At 37.1% G+C, this 16323-nt stretch overlaps 1 protein-coding gene across 1 annotated transcript; it reads left to right on the top strand.

Moving 5' to 3' along the window:
* The first annotated feature begins 1310 nt into the window (after window positions 1–1310).
* On the top strand, window positions 1311–15347 carry LOC136847129 (hydroxyproline dehydrogenase-like). Its single transcript, XM_067118485.1, is given in 12 exon segments — window positions 1311–1398; window positions 3975–4052; window positions 6434–6550; window positions 6774–6916; window positions 7230–7420; window positions 7954–8086; window positions 9293–9500; window positions 10234–10343; window positions 10346–10387; window positions 11237–11415; window positions 13383–13573; window positions 14966–15347. Coding segments are annotated over 11 exon segments (1557 nt in total). The 5' UTR covers window positions 1311–1398; window positions 3975–3979; the 3' UTR covers window positions 15136–15347.
* Window positions 15348–16323: the final 976 nt, after the last annotated feature.

A 16323-nucleotide genomic window follows, 5' to 3' on the forward strand; every position in this document is an offset into this window, starting at 1 on the left:
GAGAGTGACTGGTTTTGTGTACTAACGGAACTAAGACCAGTGAGTGTGATGTCTTTATGGATGAACACATAGAAGAAGTCAGAGAGAGGAGAGTTGAGAGTAAATCTGAGCAAGAGTGAAGTTATAAGGGTTAACGGAAGCATACATATATAGTTAGTGAATATAATGGATGATGGTAGAATGAGGGAAAACTCATGTTAGAGAATAGGTGAAACGAGAAATGCAGCGGGGTGTGATTTACGGAAGCCAAGGTGGGAATATAAAGGAACTGTAGAGCCGACTCTCCTATATGAAAGTGAAGTATGAATATTAATTGCAAATGAATAAAACATATTGAAATTGCTGAAATGAACTTTTGCACTTTAAACCTGGTGTAGGAAGGATGATTGAAAGGCTGAAAAGTGTGACGTTGTGCAGAAATTTCAGAAAGGTTAGATGAATAAATGGGTAGATCAGTGTTTTGAGGTGTTCCGGTCATGTGGAAAGAATGGGGGACGACAGGATGGTGAAAAGAAGTTATAATCCGGAATGTTAGGAGGGTGGAAGAGAGGTGGACTGCCGTAATACTGGACAGGTAGCATGGAGTAGGTACTGGAAATGATGGGCCCTAATATTCATGATGCAAGAGAGTGGGTGCAAGATACACTCGAATGGCGCAGTGCGTGTGAAGGACTTCGACGCACTATTGATGAATCTCCTGTTTTGGTGTATGAGAAGTTTCTACCACAGGGGTTTCCTCCACGAATCAATGCGTCAGCCTTTCTTTGGAACCAGCCTTCGTTTAAAATAAAACAGACGGCACCAAATTTTTTTTACGGAATAATCTCTGCTCCATTTCCCTGAAACTCTCGATCACCTGTTGCTTCAAAGACAGCCTGTGTTTCTTACTTTTATTCTTGTCGTTAGTCGTGTAAGTTTTATTTAAAGATTAACTAACGAGTATGCCTAACAAGTCTGAGCCAGTTTTTTTGTTAGGAAAAATATTCTTATCGATATATGTTGAAAGTTCAGAACAATCAAAGAATCCTTATACAACCATGTTATTTTTTTTTAATCGTTATCGCTTCTTCACACAAACAGTTAAAAAATCAAAAACACAAGTAATTTCCCATCAGTGGTTATCAGGTGACATATTGTGATAAAAATTACGTACAAACAGAAAGAGAGAGAGAGATTAAGGTAAATTCACAAGCACGTAATGTATTTGGAAATATTCTCTCTCTCTCTCTCTCTCTCTCTCTCTCTCTCTCTCTCTCTCTTTGTACCTTTCTTGCATTACTTCTCAGACCATATTTGTTTTATCACTGGCCTCGCTGTCAAGGGCAAATTATCTCCTGCACTACACAAGACAGAAAACTGTATTAATCGACGTGGCTTTCTGTGACGGCGCAGTTGACAGTTAGTACTCATCGTGGAATCTGACGAGGTGGTAGTATTATCTGACCGCTCCCAATTACAGGTTGCTTCAATAATTTTTTTTTTTTTTTTATAGAAGTTTTACCACGGCAGGTCTCATGTATTTCGTCTGCAGTGCCTCTGTTAAATTGCTTTCTAATTTGCAATCATATTTAATATGAATCTTTGTGGTTGTTTTTGTTATGGCGTGATAATCAGTATTATTTAAGGTCAAAATCCATTCTCTCAGTTATGTATTCTCCTTTTGCCTAATCGGTAATAATCAGTTAGTACCTGTCGTATTATTTAAGTAGGTCAATATCCATTCTTTCAGTTGTATATCTTCCTTTCTTTATTCTTTTGCCTGATCGTTTTCCTTTGTTTGATACTAATTACTTCTTCCTCTTTTGCTTTTAGATTAGTGAATCTGTCACTCTGTGAGCTATAGTTATGAATGATATTAATAGCTGGTAATTATCCTAAAGTATACGAGTCTCCCCCGTCTAAATTTTAAGCTGAGGTGGTATCAAGAAAGTTATCAAGATGGATTAAAAAATGTCGGTAAGATGTTACATTTTTGGCCAAGTTTATGTGGCATGCATTGACAAAATATCTCCTGAACGGATAAACGGATTTTGTAAAAGCAAGATATGGTTATCTCGTTGCTTAGAGCACATGCTCTTGGAATCACTTGTTTCTTGGACACTTGCACTTTAAAGCAATTGTATTTTGAGTTGCCTGTTCTTTAAAGCATTCGCCCTCTCACGCACTTACTAAATAGAAGGCTTATTCTTGAAAGTACTCGCTCTTTAGAGCGCTTGTATTCTGGATCACGTGTTCTTTAAAGTACTTGCTCTTAAAGCAATTGCTCCATAAAGCACTGTTTTTGAAAGTACTTATTCTTTAAAGCAATTGTTCCATAAAGCACTATTTTTGAAAGTACTTGTTCTTTAAAGCAATTGTTCCATAAAGCACTATTTCTGAAAGTACTTGTTCTTTAAAGCACTTTCTCAGTAGAGCACCTATTAAAGGACTTATCCTTTCAAGTTCCCAAGGGTCAGTTCCTCAGCCGAAAATAGATGTTTGCTAACGGTAACAACGGCGCAGAACGGGGTAAATAATTAATTTCACTTCACATTCACGGAAGCCTACCAATTTTTTTTTAATTCTTCTGATTATAAGATTCACCGCAATACAGTCTCTTCAGGGAGAACAGAAACATCTTTAGGCGCTTACTGTAGTGTTGCAGTGATTCACTGTACATGCGGATCACTGTATTACGTATTGTGATTTAGGCCATATCTAATTGTTCTTCTGCCCTTCATCTTATTACGCTGTAGGCCACATTTCACTGTTGTTCGAACTTACTAATTTGCATAATTTTTGTTATATTGCGAAAATATGTTACATGTGAGTACTAGCCAAGTTTTCGAAACCAGCTTAAGACAGGTTATCAATCAAAACATAAAACTGTGTGTGTGTGCGTGAGAGAGAGAGAGAGAGAGAGAGAGAGAGAACGGAAATGGGATGGGGCTGAGAGAAAGCGGGGATGGGGTGAGGTAGAGAGAGAGACAGACAGAGAAAGGAGGGGGCGATACAACAATGCCCATGATAACACTTGATTTGGCGTGAGAAAATATCACCTGATAACCTCGACAGCAACTGTGACAGTAGGATTTTATTGAAAACAAAGTCCTCGTTTTCAAGAAAATTTGTGATAAACACCATTACCCAAGGGAAGTACTACTTTGATAGCTCGCGAATATTGCAGCCAACATCTTATCAGTTCCTCGATTTTGCTAGCATTTTTTGAAAGAGCTCGAGAATTCATAAACCTTGCGAGAACTTCAAGCGATTAGTCCTTTGTGTCTTGATCTGCTTCAAGAGGTGAGCATTTAAGTAATATTCGAGTGACAGATTATATACCAGATTTTCCAGTGATCATAAAACATCTTTGGAAATCGAATTAACGGTTTCATTGACAGGTTGGTAGTTGACTTTCCTGGTGACTGAACAATCGCTGACGAATTCACTAGGCCTATAAGAATATTAATTATATATATATATATGTATATATATATATATATATATATATATATATATATATATATATATAATATAACTTGGTCTTTGTCATTAACGATATACCAAAGTTTCAAAGGATGACTAAACATTTTTTGGAAATAAAAATGACGGTTTCATAGAGAGATTGTTAGTTGAATTGCCTGGTGGTTAAACAGTCGCAGACGAATTCACTAGGCCTACTAGAATATTTATTCTTTATATACACAAAATATTACTTGGTCTTTGTCGTCCAGTGATCACAAAACATTTTTGGAATTAAAATAATGGTTTCACTAGGCCTACAAGAATCTGTATTCTTTATGTATATAGAATATACCTTGGTCTTTGTCGTTAAGGTATATACCAAAGTTTCAAAGGATCATAAAACGTCTTTGGAAACGAAATTAACGGTTTCATTGACTTTCCTGATGATTAAACAGTCGCAGACGGATTCAGTAGGTCTACTAGAATATCTATTCTTTATATACATAAAATATAGTTCATATATATTTCAGCAGTGATGTTCGGTCGTACACAATTCTTCAGACCTGCACTACTTGTTCGGTCTGCTGTCACTCCACATTGGAAGATAGGTAAGGCAAGGTTGCGATAAGTCGTTTCGAGGCTTTTGTTCCGCTGTGGTTATAGTTTTAAATGTTGGTAGATCATCGTTTTTAATCTATGCATGTTATCTATCTGGCATAACACACACACACACATATAACTATATATACTATATACTGTATATATATATATATATATATATATATATATATATATATATATATATATATATATATACACATACAATATATATATATATATATATATATATACACATAGGTATTTATATATATATATATACATATATATATATATATATATATATATATATATATATGTATGTATATATATATATATATATATATATATATATATATATATATATATATATATATATATATAAGACAGAATACGTTGGCGCAAGCGGGCCACAGCACATAGAAGGACAGGGTGACAAGGAGATAGCCGGTCATCAAAAGGTGAAACATTTATTGCCGACGCGTTTCGTAACAACATAGTTACATCATCAAGGCTAAAAGAGAAAACAACACAAATTAAAAACACATGGAATATAACTTTGACTTTAAGAGTCTCAACAAATTATACCAAACTTACATTAAAACAAAACAAGATTTAAAAAGCACCTGCTAGACTAAAGGCTGAAGGCTGAATGATTCGGAAAGGAGGGAGAGGCAGCGAAGAAATACGGCTCAAGCCAGAAACAGCTGTATAGAGGTGGTGTGATTGTTAAATCAGCTTTCCATGCTGACCAGTTCCTCTCGTACATTAATGAATTACATCCGAATATCAAGTTTACATTAGAGAGAGAGGAAAACGATCGGTTGCCATTTTTGGATGTTTTGGTGTTTCGACATGGTAATAGTTTTAACACTTCCGTTTTTAGAAAAATGACTTTCTCAGGTCTGGGTTCAAACTTTTATAGTGCTTGTTTTTTTCATTTTAAACTCAATTCAATTTTTACCCTGCTTCATCGGGCTTACACTCTAACCTCTTCCTGGGATTCATATCATAAAGAAATTTTGTTCTTGTATAAATATTTTACCGATAACTGGTTTCCCTCACATGTTTTCTTCAGACATTGCAAGAATTTTCTAAATAAGAAACTATCAGACTCCCTTCCATAAGCACTGTTCCACGAAAGAAACTGTATGCCAGTATTCCATACATCCAAGATGACAAATTTAGAAGGAATCTCAAGTCTGCAATTGAAAAACACTTTAATATTTTGCAAGTTATTTTAATTCCAAAAAATCCCCTACAATAGGATCACTTTTTAAATTTAAAGACAAAATCTGCCCATTATTGCAATCCTCAGTCGTATATAAATATACTTGCCCCAGATGTAATTTGGGGACTTACGTAGGTTCGACTAAGCGATTGCTCAAGGTCAGAGCTGATTCACATAATGGTGTCAGCCATTGTACTGGCTGCAGATTGTCCAATCCCGAATTTTCTAATATCAGAAATCACACAAAAATTTGTAACACCAGCATTAACTATTCTGACTTCTCTGTCTTGGGCCAAACAAGCCGTTTACACGAACTGCTTATCTTAGAGTCATTATTTATCAAGCAGTTAGTGCCTAAGTTGAACAATCACACCACCTCTATACAGCTGTTTCTGGCTTGAGCCGTATTTCTTCGCTGCCTCTCCTCCTTTCCGAATCATTCAGCCTTCAGCCTTTAGTCTAGCAGGTGCTTTTAAATCTTGTTTTGTTTTAATGTAAGTTTCGTATAATTTGTTGAGACTCTTAAAGTCAAAGTTATATTCCATGTGTTTTTAATTTGTGTTGTTTTCTCTTTTAGCCTTGATGATGTAACTATGTTGTTACGAAACGCGTCGGCAATAAATGTATCACCTTTTGATGACCAGCTATCTCCTTGTCACCCTGTCCTTCTATATATATATATATATATATATATATATATATATATATATATATATATATATATATATATATATATATAAACTGTATTTACTCTAAAGTATATTACGAAATCAGACGTCATAAAATCGGCAAAGTGAAAAATCTGAAGATTAAGATATTGATATGGCTGGTTGGTCCACTGTGAAAGTAAATGAGACTCTGAAGTATTTTGTGCTCTATCTAATGGTTATTATTATTATTATTATTATTATTATTATTATTATTATTATTATTATTATTATTATTATTATTATTATTATTATTATTATTATTATTATTATTTAACTCTAGCTGTAATGGTAAGATAGTGCCAATGTTTCATAGCAATAATTTCAATAGCTGTCAGAAGGATCATCCCCAAATTGATAGTTAACAGAAGCTTCCTTAAAAGGACGACGTTGTTTACCTTTAACAAATTTCATAAAGCAGATTTATTCAACCATTTTCAATCCTGCGATGCAGCAGCTTCCAGAGCTGACAGCATCGAGCATCGAGTGCGCCTCGCTCAGACCTCCTCTTTCGCCAGTCAAGCAGCTTCTCGTCACATGTCCACCGTGAAAATGGAAGATGTCACCGCAGGTATATAAATTACTGAGGCGTTGTCATGTTTTCTGCCACGTTTCACCCTTATGACAACACTTGTGGAAAGTAGCCATTGCTGGTGACAAAATTGATGTCACGCATGCGCGTAGTATAGCATTACCTCGCATAGAAAACGTAAGGCAGGTGTATACAAATGTCAGAACATTTTCATGAACTTAACATAAACAGCGAATAGCTGACCCAATATCTCCTTTGACAGTGCCGAGCGGGCAGTCAGCATGGAAACTGGATTTCAGCAGTCATTCCTTTGCTTTCAAGCACAAGAAGACCAAAGAGCTAATGAGGGGTCTTCTCGTCCTCAACGCATGTGCAGTAGATATCCTCGTCAACCACAGCCTCAGAGTAAGTTAGCTGAAGCAAATCCAGTCAGTAATAAATCTTATATTATTTCCTGTTTATTTGAACTGAAATAGAAAATTTGGACCAAAGGCCAAGCGCTAGGACCTTTGAGGTCATTCAGCGTTGAAAATAATGTTGAAACAAATGTTAGGAGAGGGTGATGATGGAAGAAAGAGAATAGGAACGGAGGTAGAGTAAAAGGAATGAACGGGTTTGCAGATAGGGGCCGAAGGGACGCTGCAGAGAGACATGAGTCTTTCCCTGTTTATGCAAAGTATTCCGATCAGTTTACCAATCAGTGTCCTTCTCCTTCCAGTTGCTGACCCTCGGCGAACGGATTTTGGGAGAAAAGCTACTGAGCATCTTCGTGGCTCCATTTTATAACCAGTTCGTGGCCGGAGACAGCGAGGAAAAACTGGCAGCCATCAGCCGTAGCCTCCACGAGGTCAACGTGAAGCTCATGGTGGCTCCCATGCTGGAGACGGACGTCGGGGAAGGACATGACCTGTGAGTGTTCACTAAGGGAAGAGAGAGAGATCTATTACGCTGTTGAAACTGTAGACATCAGCGTCTGTATGACTCAGATATAGATCACTAGACATTTGAATCTATTTTCTGTTTCTTGCTCGTTATATTTTTCATCTGATTTTTCTGGAGTCTTTTGTTATAGACCTTCAGTGAATGTTAACTCTTTTTCTCACCCTCCCATCCCTTCTCTCTCTCTCTCTCTCTCTCTCTCTCTCTCTCTCTCTCTCTCTCTTTTTCTCTCGCAAATGCGCTTCCGTCCGTTGCACCCTCAACAAACAGCCCTTCTCAGGATGGATCTTAAAAAATACAAAAATACCAAACGAAAACTTTTCACAAACCATTTAAGACTTGAGTTATCATCAAGAGCAAATTATGGAAAGGGATTAATTCTACCTAAATAACGGATTTTGATGAATTCATAACATGTTTCCCTCAAGTATCAAGCTCAGTATCCTTACTGTAATTGCCCTTTATCATCATCACCCTCTTTCTCCCGTTTTCGTCGCCTGTAGTGAGGCCATGTACCGCAAGAATTTGGATAAGACGTTGTTCCTTATCGAGATGGCCAAAAGGCACAGCCTATGTCGACGTTCCACGCCCATCTGTCAAACTAAGCACACAGCTCATCTCTCCGCCGATGTCCTGGTAAGGAATAAGAGAAAAACCTAAGATAATGTTTCTCAGTGAGTAGGATGCCTATTGTAATGATTCTTATTAGACAAGAGACTCAAAATAATGATGCTCATTAATTAGGAAACATAGAACAGATATTCTCGTCGTGTAAGAGATCCAGAACATTTATTCTTGTCTTGTAAGAAAGCTAGAGTAGAAATTCATAGTAGGCGAGAGACCTGAGATAATGGATCTGATTAGAAAGACGATCTAGAAGCACGAAAATAATGATTCTTTTTAGATAAATGACCTAAGACTGGGATTCTTTTTAGATACAAGATATAAAAGCACTAATCCTCCGCCACAAAGAACATGAATGAATAAATGAAATAATGATTCTCATCATGTATGCGGTAATTATCTTCTCGTTATGTATGGGATATATGATGATCAAATGTAACATTGTATTTATTGCTCCGATTTGATCTTGCAGTCTGCTACTGCTAAGTTTTGGTATGCTTTGAGGAAAATGCAAGAATTTTCATCCATGGAAGATACTTTTCCTTAGTCGGTTGATTTTGCAGTGGACAAATAAACTTGGTAATTCAATTCCTTGGTGTATACCAACCCGGTAAGGAGCATACCTCGATACCCACAAATAGGTAACTCTCTGAAAAGGGTCACCCAAAGAGTGCTTTCCCAGAATTTCCCCCTAAAAAATCACCCAACCGTTGTCGAGGTATTGTGGTAAAGCTCAGACAAACAGATACTCAGCCATACTCACACACACACACACACGTACAAGGGCGAAAGAATGACTTCGTCTGTGGAAATGATTTAAGAGACGTGGTAAATGAGGAATAAATGACGGTAATTATCGTCCCTCATTACTGAGTTCGGTGCGGACTCACGCTCGTCCTCCTCTGTGTCCACGCGAATGTAGCCTACCGAAAAATTTATTCCCTGAAGCGAAACTGAACATCGGGTGACATGACATACGCCTTTGAAACATTGTTACCAACAACAGCATATTTTTTTATATGCAATATTCCCATTGGCTTGCTTTCTTATCTTCTCTTGCCTGTGTCTAATTTGAAAATTTCTTTTCTCTACATCAGTGACGAGGTTTTTGCGTGACAGATCCTGCTCCATTTTGAAAAAAAAGTAGTTGCAGTCTAGATAAGTGTTATTATTTCTTTTGTTATTGCCTGCTTCTAAGCAGACATTCCCTTTCCAAAGGCTAGGATATCCACAGCTTACATGTCCCTGAGCGAGGAGAAGCGAGCAGAGGCAGTGAGGGTGTTGGCAATGCTGATGGAGGCCTCTGGTAAGGACGGTTTCAAAGAGGGAACATTACCTGAGGTCTATTCATCCTTGGAGTTTCTGGGATTGGACGAAGACGATTACCAACAGCTGGTGGAATCGCTGCCGAGATTATACATGCTTGGTTAGTGTTTGCAGAACAATTTTGTCTTTTTTTTTATGGCAATATTTTGCAACTTTCAAGCTGAAACGTTCTCCTTCCAAGAGGTTGGTTTAGTAGTTTATTCAATATTTGATCGGCCTTTGGAGACAGCCAAGACTGGGTACATTTAATATGTCATAGTAACATATACAGTTGCATACCTTCACATATCTCGCAGCAGACCAGCAAGTTTCTAAAACTTCAGTGACCAGATATCTAGGTGAATTCCTTAGATATCTAGGTGAATTCCTTTCGGTATCGTAACCAATACAAATTTTGGAGTTTATTATCATTAAAGGAAACTTCCTTCTCGGGGATTCGAACCGCCGGCCAGTGAGATAACAGGCCAACGCCATTTTCACTGTGGATGAGTGTTGGCCTGATGTCTCATTGGTCTGCAGTTCAGTTCTATAAGAGGTATTAGAGGGTATTTGTCTTTGGTTAGGAGAGATTTACAGCTTATTATTATTATTATTATTATTATTATTATTATTATTATTATTATTATTATTATTATTATTATTATTTCGTGGAAGAGAGTGGCACTCTGTATTCCGTCCAGAGAGCCTTTCTTTTCAACGAGATTTGCCTCAAAGAGGGGTCTTCTTCAAAGATATTATTATTATTATTATTATTATTATTATTATTATTATTATTATTATTATTATTATTATTACTACTACTACTGAGCCTGAAACTCCTTCTCTCACCGCAGGCGAGAAGTGTGTGGAGGAGAACGTTATTTTAGCCGTCGATGCTGAATTTACCTACACAAATCCAGCCATCAACCTCCTGACTCTGGCCATGATGAAAGTCTTCAATGCTGGCAGAAAACCCTCATCTGGAATACTTACCAAGGGTACTTGAAGGTAAGATTAACTGTCTCGTCAGTTCGTGAGTTCAGAAGACGTTTCCTGTTTTTCCGGAGGATTTGCATTTTTGGGAAGTCTTTTCTTTAAATAGATTTTATTTTGAATATTTGTCTGTCTATTGGTGTATCCTCGATATGTATGTATGTATGTATGTATGTATGTATGTATGTATGTATGTATGTATGTATGTATGTATATATGTATGTTTATGTGTGTGTATATATATATATATATATATATATATATATATATATATATATACATACATATATAAATTTATATTATTCGCGTGTGCATGCGTTTGTGAGTGCGTATGAAATGGTCAGTTTGATCACATCCTTTCCTGAGAGTTCGTATCAACCTGTGCTAATTTATCCACTTATATATACAAACATATGTGAAGGAGTAACTGAGAATTTCCATTCTCCGTTTCATTTTCCTTATTTCTTGCATTTCATTTATTTATCTTCTGCCCTAATTTCTCAAAATTTTACTATTATTATTTTAACAATTCTTTCACAAAAGAGTAGTTGACAATATTTTCTTTCATTGTGCCTAATGAATACTAAAAACATGCTTTTTTTTAACAATTCTTTCACAAAACTGAAGTTGACAAAATTAAAAAAAATTTTTAACAGTTCTTTCACATAACAGACAACATTTTCTTCTTTTGTGCCTAATTAATATTAATTTTTTTTTACAATTCTTTCACAAAACTTTAGCTGATAACATTTTTTTCTTTTGGGCCTAATTGATATTACAAAAACAAAAATTTTAAATACAAATATTTTACGAAAGCTTCATCTTTTAATCTCTATTTCCACCTTCTTCTTTTGCAATTTTCAGTCAGGGCTGCAGAACTTGCAGCATGACTTGCGCCTCGCCCAGGCCCTGGGCAACGTGGGATTTGGGGTGAAGATCGTGCGGGGAGCCTACCTCGAGAGGGAGAGGTCCTGTGCCCTCGAACAAGGTCACCCTGACCCCGTCAATGACACCTACGAGGGCACGTGTTCCGTGTACAACAGGTATGTCAGTTAGAATGGATTATTATTATAATAATAATAGTGATAATATTCTTTATTATCATTATTACTATGGCATATACAAAGTAGAGGCAATACAATACAAGCAGTCTAGATACACGAGACAAAATTATAGTCGGCAATATCCACACAGTTGCTAAAGTAGTAGTAGTAAAAACAATAATTATGAAAACTGCAATGACAGTACTAATATTGAGAATAGTAAAAATATTAAAAAAATGTAACAATTAAAAAACAGAACGCATACAATTAATTTCCAGCAAGGGACCTTAGGTGGTTACAGAAGCCAGGTCCAGAGGGCTAAATACGAAAAGTGAAAAAGCAAATCTCAGTAATAATAATAATGGTGTCATTATGAGGTATGATAATGTAAATTGCTTTTTTTAAATTTCATATATGAAATGTGAAATATATATTTCCTTTTACCTCCTCTCACTTCTTCTTCTTCTTCTTCTTCTTCTTCTTCTTCTTCTTCTTCTTCTTCTTCTTCGAATAATAATAATAATAATAATAATAATAATAATAATAATAATAATAATAATAATAATAATAATAATATTAATAATAATAGTAATACCTCTCTCTGAATTTTTCTGCTCTGAGTCTTATAGGAATTTATACCTCTAAAAGTAATGATATCATATGTGCCTCATACTTATATAGGATACAAAAAATTCCATTTCACTATATCGTATTTTGGAGTTATAAAAGACTTTGAATGACTAATGTTTGCTGGTTTTCTTTCTTTATTTTTATCTCATTCATGACATCTTGATGGGTATTCCCTCTTCTTACGCTTTTGGAAACTGCTGTACGTTGCCGAGAGAGAGAGAGAGAGAGAGAGAGAGAGAGAGAGAGAGAGAGAGAGAGAGAGAGAGAGAGAGAGAGAGAGAGATTCTTTACCAGAATGAACACATTCTTTTGTAGGGGCCAAGATTCCAAGAGTTGGCAATTTCAAAGTTATGATTAATAAACGACAGAGAGAGAGAGAGAGAGAGAGAGAGAGAGAGAGAGAGAGAGAGAGAGAGAGAGAGAGAGAGATATTCCAGTCACCTGGCGTACATTATGCTTATCAATCAGGTGCCCGAGAGACGTGACTATCATGACGTGTTCACATTAAAGCTAGAATTACATTGTTTACGATCACAAATACGAGTTGTTAAAAAGGGATTTAAAACAGCATTTTCATTTCAGCAGATGCAGTTGAAAAGCGCAATCAGTTTAAGGAATGCCCATTTTTATAAATATTTGTGAACAAATAAAATAAACTTAACTGGGCCTTAATATCAAATGAATTTTATATCATGAAAGATTTCAACAATCACTTTCATTGATCGAAATAACGACAGTCTGCCTACAGCAGTATAGATAGGCGTACTGTTTGTGAAATGTAATTTTCCAGTCATTTAAAATTTTGTTGGAATTTGATTAGTGCCTATCAATTAGATTTGGAGTTGCGTGATTCCTATCCTAGTTTATACAGTTAGAAAGCGACGAATAACTATGAAATTATCTCAAGAATTTTTCAGTGTTAGCATGATTAATATTCCGGGTAAAGGGGAACTGGGTATTTGCGTTGCTAATTATTACAAACTGAAATATAGAATTACCATTCCTGTGAGAACATGGATGAGTAAACAGTCGGCAAAATTGGTCTTCGATGTTCATATTAGAGGCAGAGAACAAAAAGCGTACGAGATTAACTGAATCAATACTGATAAAAATGAAAAGGTCTGCTGATCTTCATTCCCTGTAGAGAACACAGTAATGAAAAGCAATTGTTCTCTTAAGTGATAATCATTGTCAACCCTATTATCATTGCCATCATTATTATCAGAGGCAAAAGTAGTCGTAGTAGTATTAAAAAATATAATACCGATCCAGTGCCCCACAAATCAAAATAGAAATTAAACTCGCATCACGAAGCCCATCCACTTTCTGTCTCAAAGCATGGTGGACGTGATGTTACGAGAGATCCAGAAGGACCCAGAAGGAAAGGCCATCATTGTGGCCACTCACAACGAAGAGTCCGTCCGGCTGGCGGCCAACAAAATAGAGGAACTGGGTTTGGACCCTACCGTGGGTAATGTGGTCTTTGGCCAAGTCTACGGTATGGCAGAGAATATCACCCTTCCTTTAGGTAAGCAAAAAGGTGCTTTAAGTTCTAAGTTTCTCTGCTTGATTGTAATTCATTTGCAGGGAAGAGTTCAATGGCTCTCTTAGCCTGATTCTCAGGGTCGATGGAAGAAAACTAGGCAGGGAAGGGGGCCCGGGTTGTTGGTAAAGAGGTCAGTGGTTCTTTTAGACTGGTGCTCAGGGCAGATGGAAGAAAATTAGGTTGGGAAAGGCGCCCGGGTTGTCAGTAAAAAGTCCATTGGTTCTTTTAGACTGGTGCTCAAGGCCGGTGGAAGAAAATTAGGGTGGGAAGGGTGACCGGGTTGTCAGTAAAGAAGTCAATGGTTCTTTTAGACTGATGCTCAAGGCAGATGGAAGAAAATTAGGCTGGGAAAGGCGCCCGGGTTGTCAGTAAAAAGGTCATTGGTTCTTTTAGACTGATGCTCAAGGCCGGTGGAAGAAAATTAGGGTGGGAAGGGTGACCGGGTTGTCAGTAAAGAGATCAATGGCTCTCTTAGCCTGATTCTCAGGGCCGATGGAAGAAAATTAGGCTGGGAAAGGTACCCAGGTTGTCAGTAAAAAGGTCATTGGTTCTTTTAGACTGATGCTCAAGGCCGGTGGAAGAAAATTAGGGTGGGAAGGAGGCCTGGGTTGTCAGTAAAGATGTCAATGGTTCTTTTAGACTGATGCTCAGGGCAGATGGAAGAAAATTAGGCAGGGAAAGGCGCCGGGTTGTCAGTAAAAAGGTCATTGGTTCTTTTAGACTGGTGCTCAAGGCCGGTGGAAGAAAATTAGGGTGGGAAGGGTTACCGGGTTGTCAGTAAAGAGGTCAATGGTTCTTTTAGACTGATGCTTAGGGCCGATGGAAGAAAACTAGGTTGGAGAGTGACCCGGGTTGTCAAAGAGTGGGGTCTCATTTGCCACTCATTGAAAGGAAGGTTATCTGTATTTATTTATTGTTTCTACTGTAGATACAATTATATATTACTCCTGATGTCAGTCGTAGCACTGACAATGTAAGTAGTCATTAATAGATTGCAACAGTAATCCAGCTTTTTCGTTGACAGACGATGGTAACTTATATCAAGGTTTAGGGAAGGCGAAGCTAGGCAGATAAACTAACTTCTAACACCATTGCTTTTTGTTAGCACCATTAAAGTCTTTTTTACCAAGTCGACAGCACAAATAGGCTGAAGCCACTTCAGGATATGTATTTAAAGATAGTGGCAGCACTACAATAATGAGCATTAACAACAAGAATACGTACACTTTTAGTAATTGCAGTACCATTCCCATAACGGATATAGATATCTTCATACACTATGCATTACAAACATTACCTTTGCTTATACGTTTTATGTGCTGTTATGAAATGATTTAATGTCATAACTGAAAAACTATTGTTTTTCATCCCCAGCTCACTGTGGGTACCTAGTGTACAAGTCTGTTCCCTATGGAAGCATGCTGGAGGTCATGCCCTACCTATCCCGACGGGCCAACGAAAACAGGGCGGTCCTACGAGGTGCCAGGAAGGAGAGGCAACTCATTTCTCAGGAGCTAAGGAGCAGGTTCTCCTTTTCCACCTGATTAGGAGCAGAAGGAACCTTACCTCTAGGACCCCGATCTCCGGCAAAAAAAAAGTCCTTATACAAATGAATTAGCTTTATTCTGACAAAAAATAAGATCCTGGGAACCAAGCCTTAGAGAATCATCATCAGCAGGCACTTTTGTTACAAGAAAGTTTACTGTGGAACCTTATGGACAATGAAGCCACCAAAATAAAGTAACCCTTCTTCTTCTGTAACTTTTTCTATTTCACTGGTTTCCACATTTTCTTTTGATGATTCATATTCTTATCTGGTAAGCAAAATAGCATTGCAGTGGGGGTTAGTTCCTACTGCAGAGTTACCATCTTTTCCTCGAAATGGAGTTACATTATCAGGGATACGTGAAAATGAACTCGATGACATTATCCCCTGTGCCAAACCCTTCTCAATGTGTATTAACTCTACCAGTGACCTGTCTTTTCCTAATTTCTTGCTGATGTCTACTTGCACGTATTTGTGAACGTATGGTTTCTGTGTTTGTTCTTGATGCCTCAGGTCGACGTCGAAGAGGTCTGGATGCGGCCAAAGCCTCGGGAAGATCTGACGTCCGACCTAAGGTGGGCGGGAGAGGTCTTACTTTGGGTTGCGGAAGGGCAGATCTCATATTCTCTAGACCTTGTTGGACAAAGTCTAGACCTTGTTGCTGGGAACTTTTTTCCATATGATGGAGTTTCACGAGACAAAGTGTAATGGTATTATTTTACTTATGGACATTAATTGCTTTCAACATAAAATATAGGTTTTTCTGTTGTATTATGATGTGATTTGAATGATTTTGAGGTTTATTTCCATCGCAAATGAATACTTATCCTTCCCCGGCAAATGATATATACAAAATTAATAAAATTACGACTTGTCAGAATACTGCACCCCTCTCCATAGCTAATACGGCAAAACTCTGTTTACTGATTACAGTTTTGCCGTATTAGCTATGGAGAGGGGGTGCAGTATTCTGACAAGTCGTAATTTTATTAATTATGTATACAGTATATCATTTGCCGGGGAAGGATAAGTATTCATTTGCGATGGAAATAAACCTCAAAATCATTCAAATCACATCATAATACAACAGAAAAACCTATATTTTATGTTGAAAGCAATTAATGTCCATAAGTAAAATAATGCCAAATGGTGTGCTTGGCTACTAGTTTATTCAATAATCTATTGA

The sequence above is a fragment of the Macrobrachium rosenbergii genome, chromosome 16, assembly GCF_040412425.1.
Source record: "Macrobrachium rosenbergii isolate ZJJX-2024 chromosome 16, ASM4041242v1, whole genome shotgun sequence".
Classification (NCBI taxonomy): domain Eukaryota; kingdom Metazoa; phylum Arthropoda; class Malacostraca; order Decapoda; family Palaemonidae; genus Macrobrachium; species Macrobrachium rosenbergii.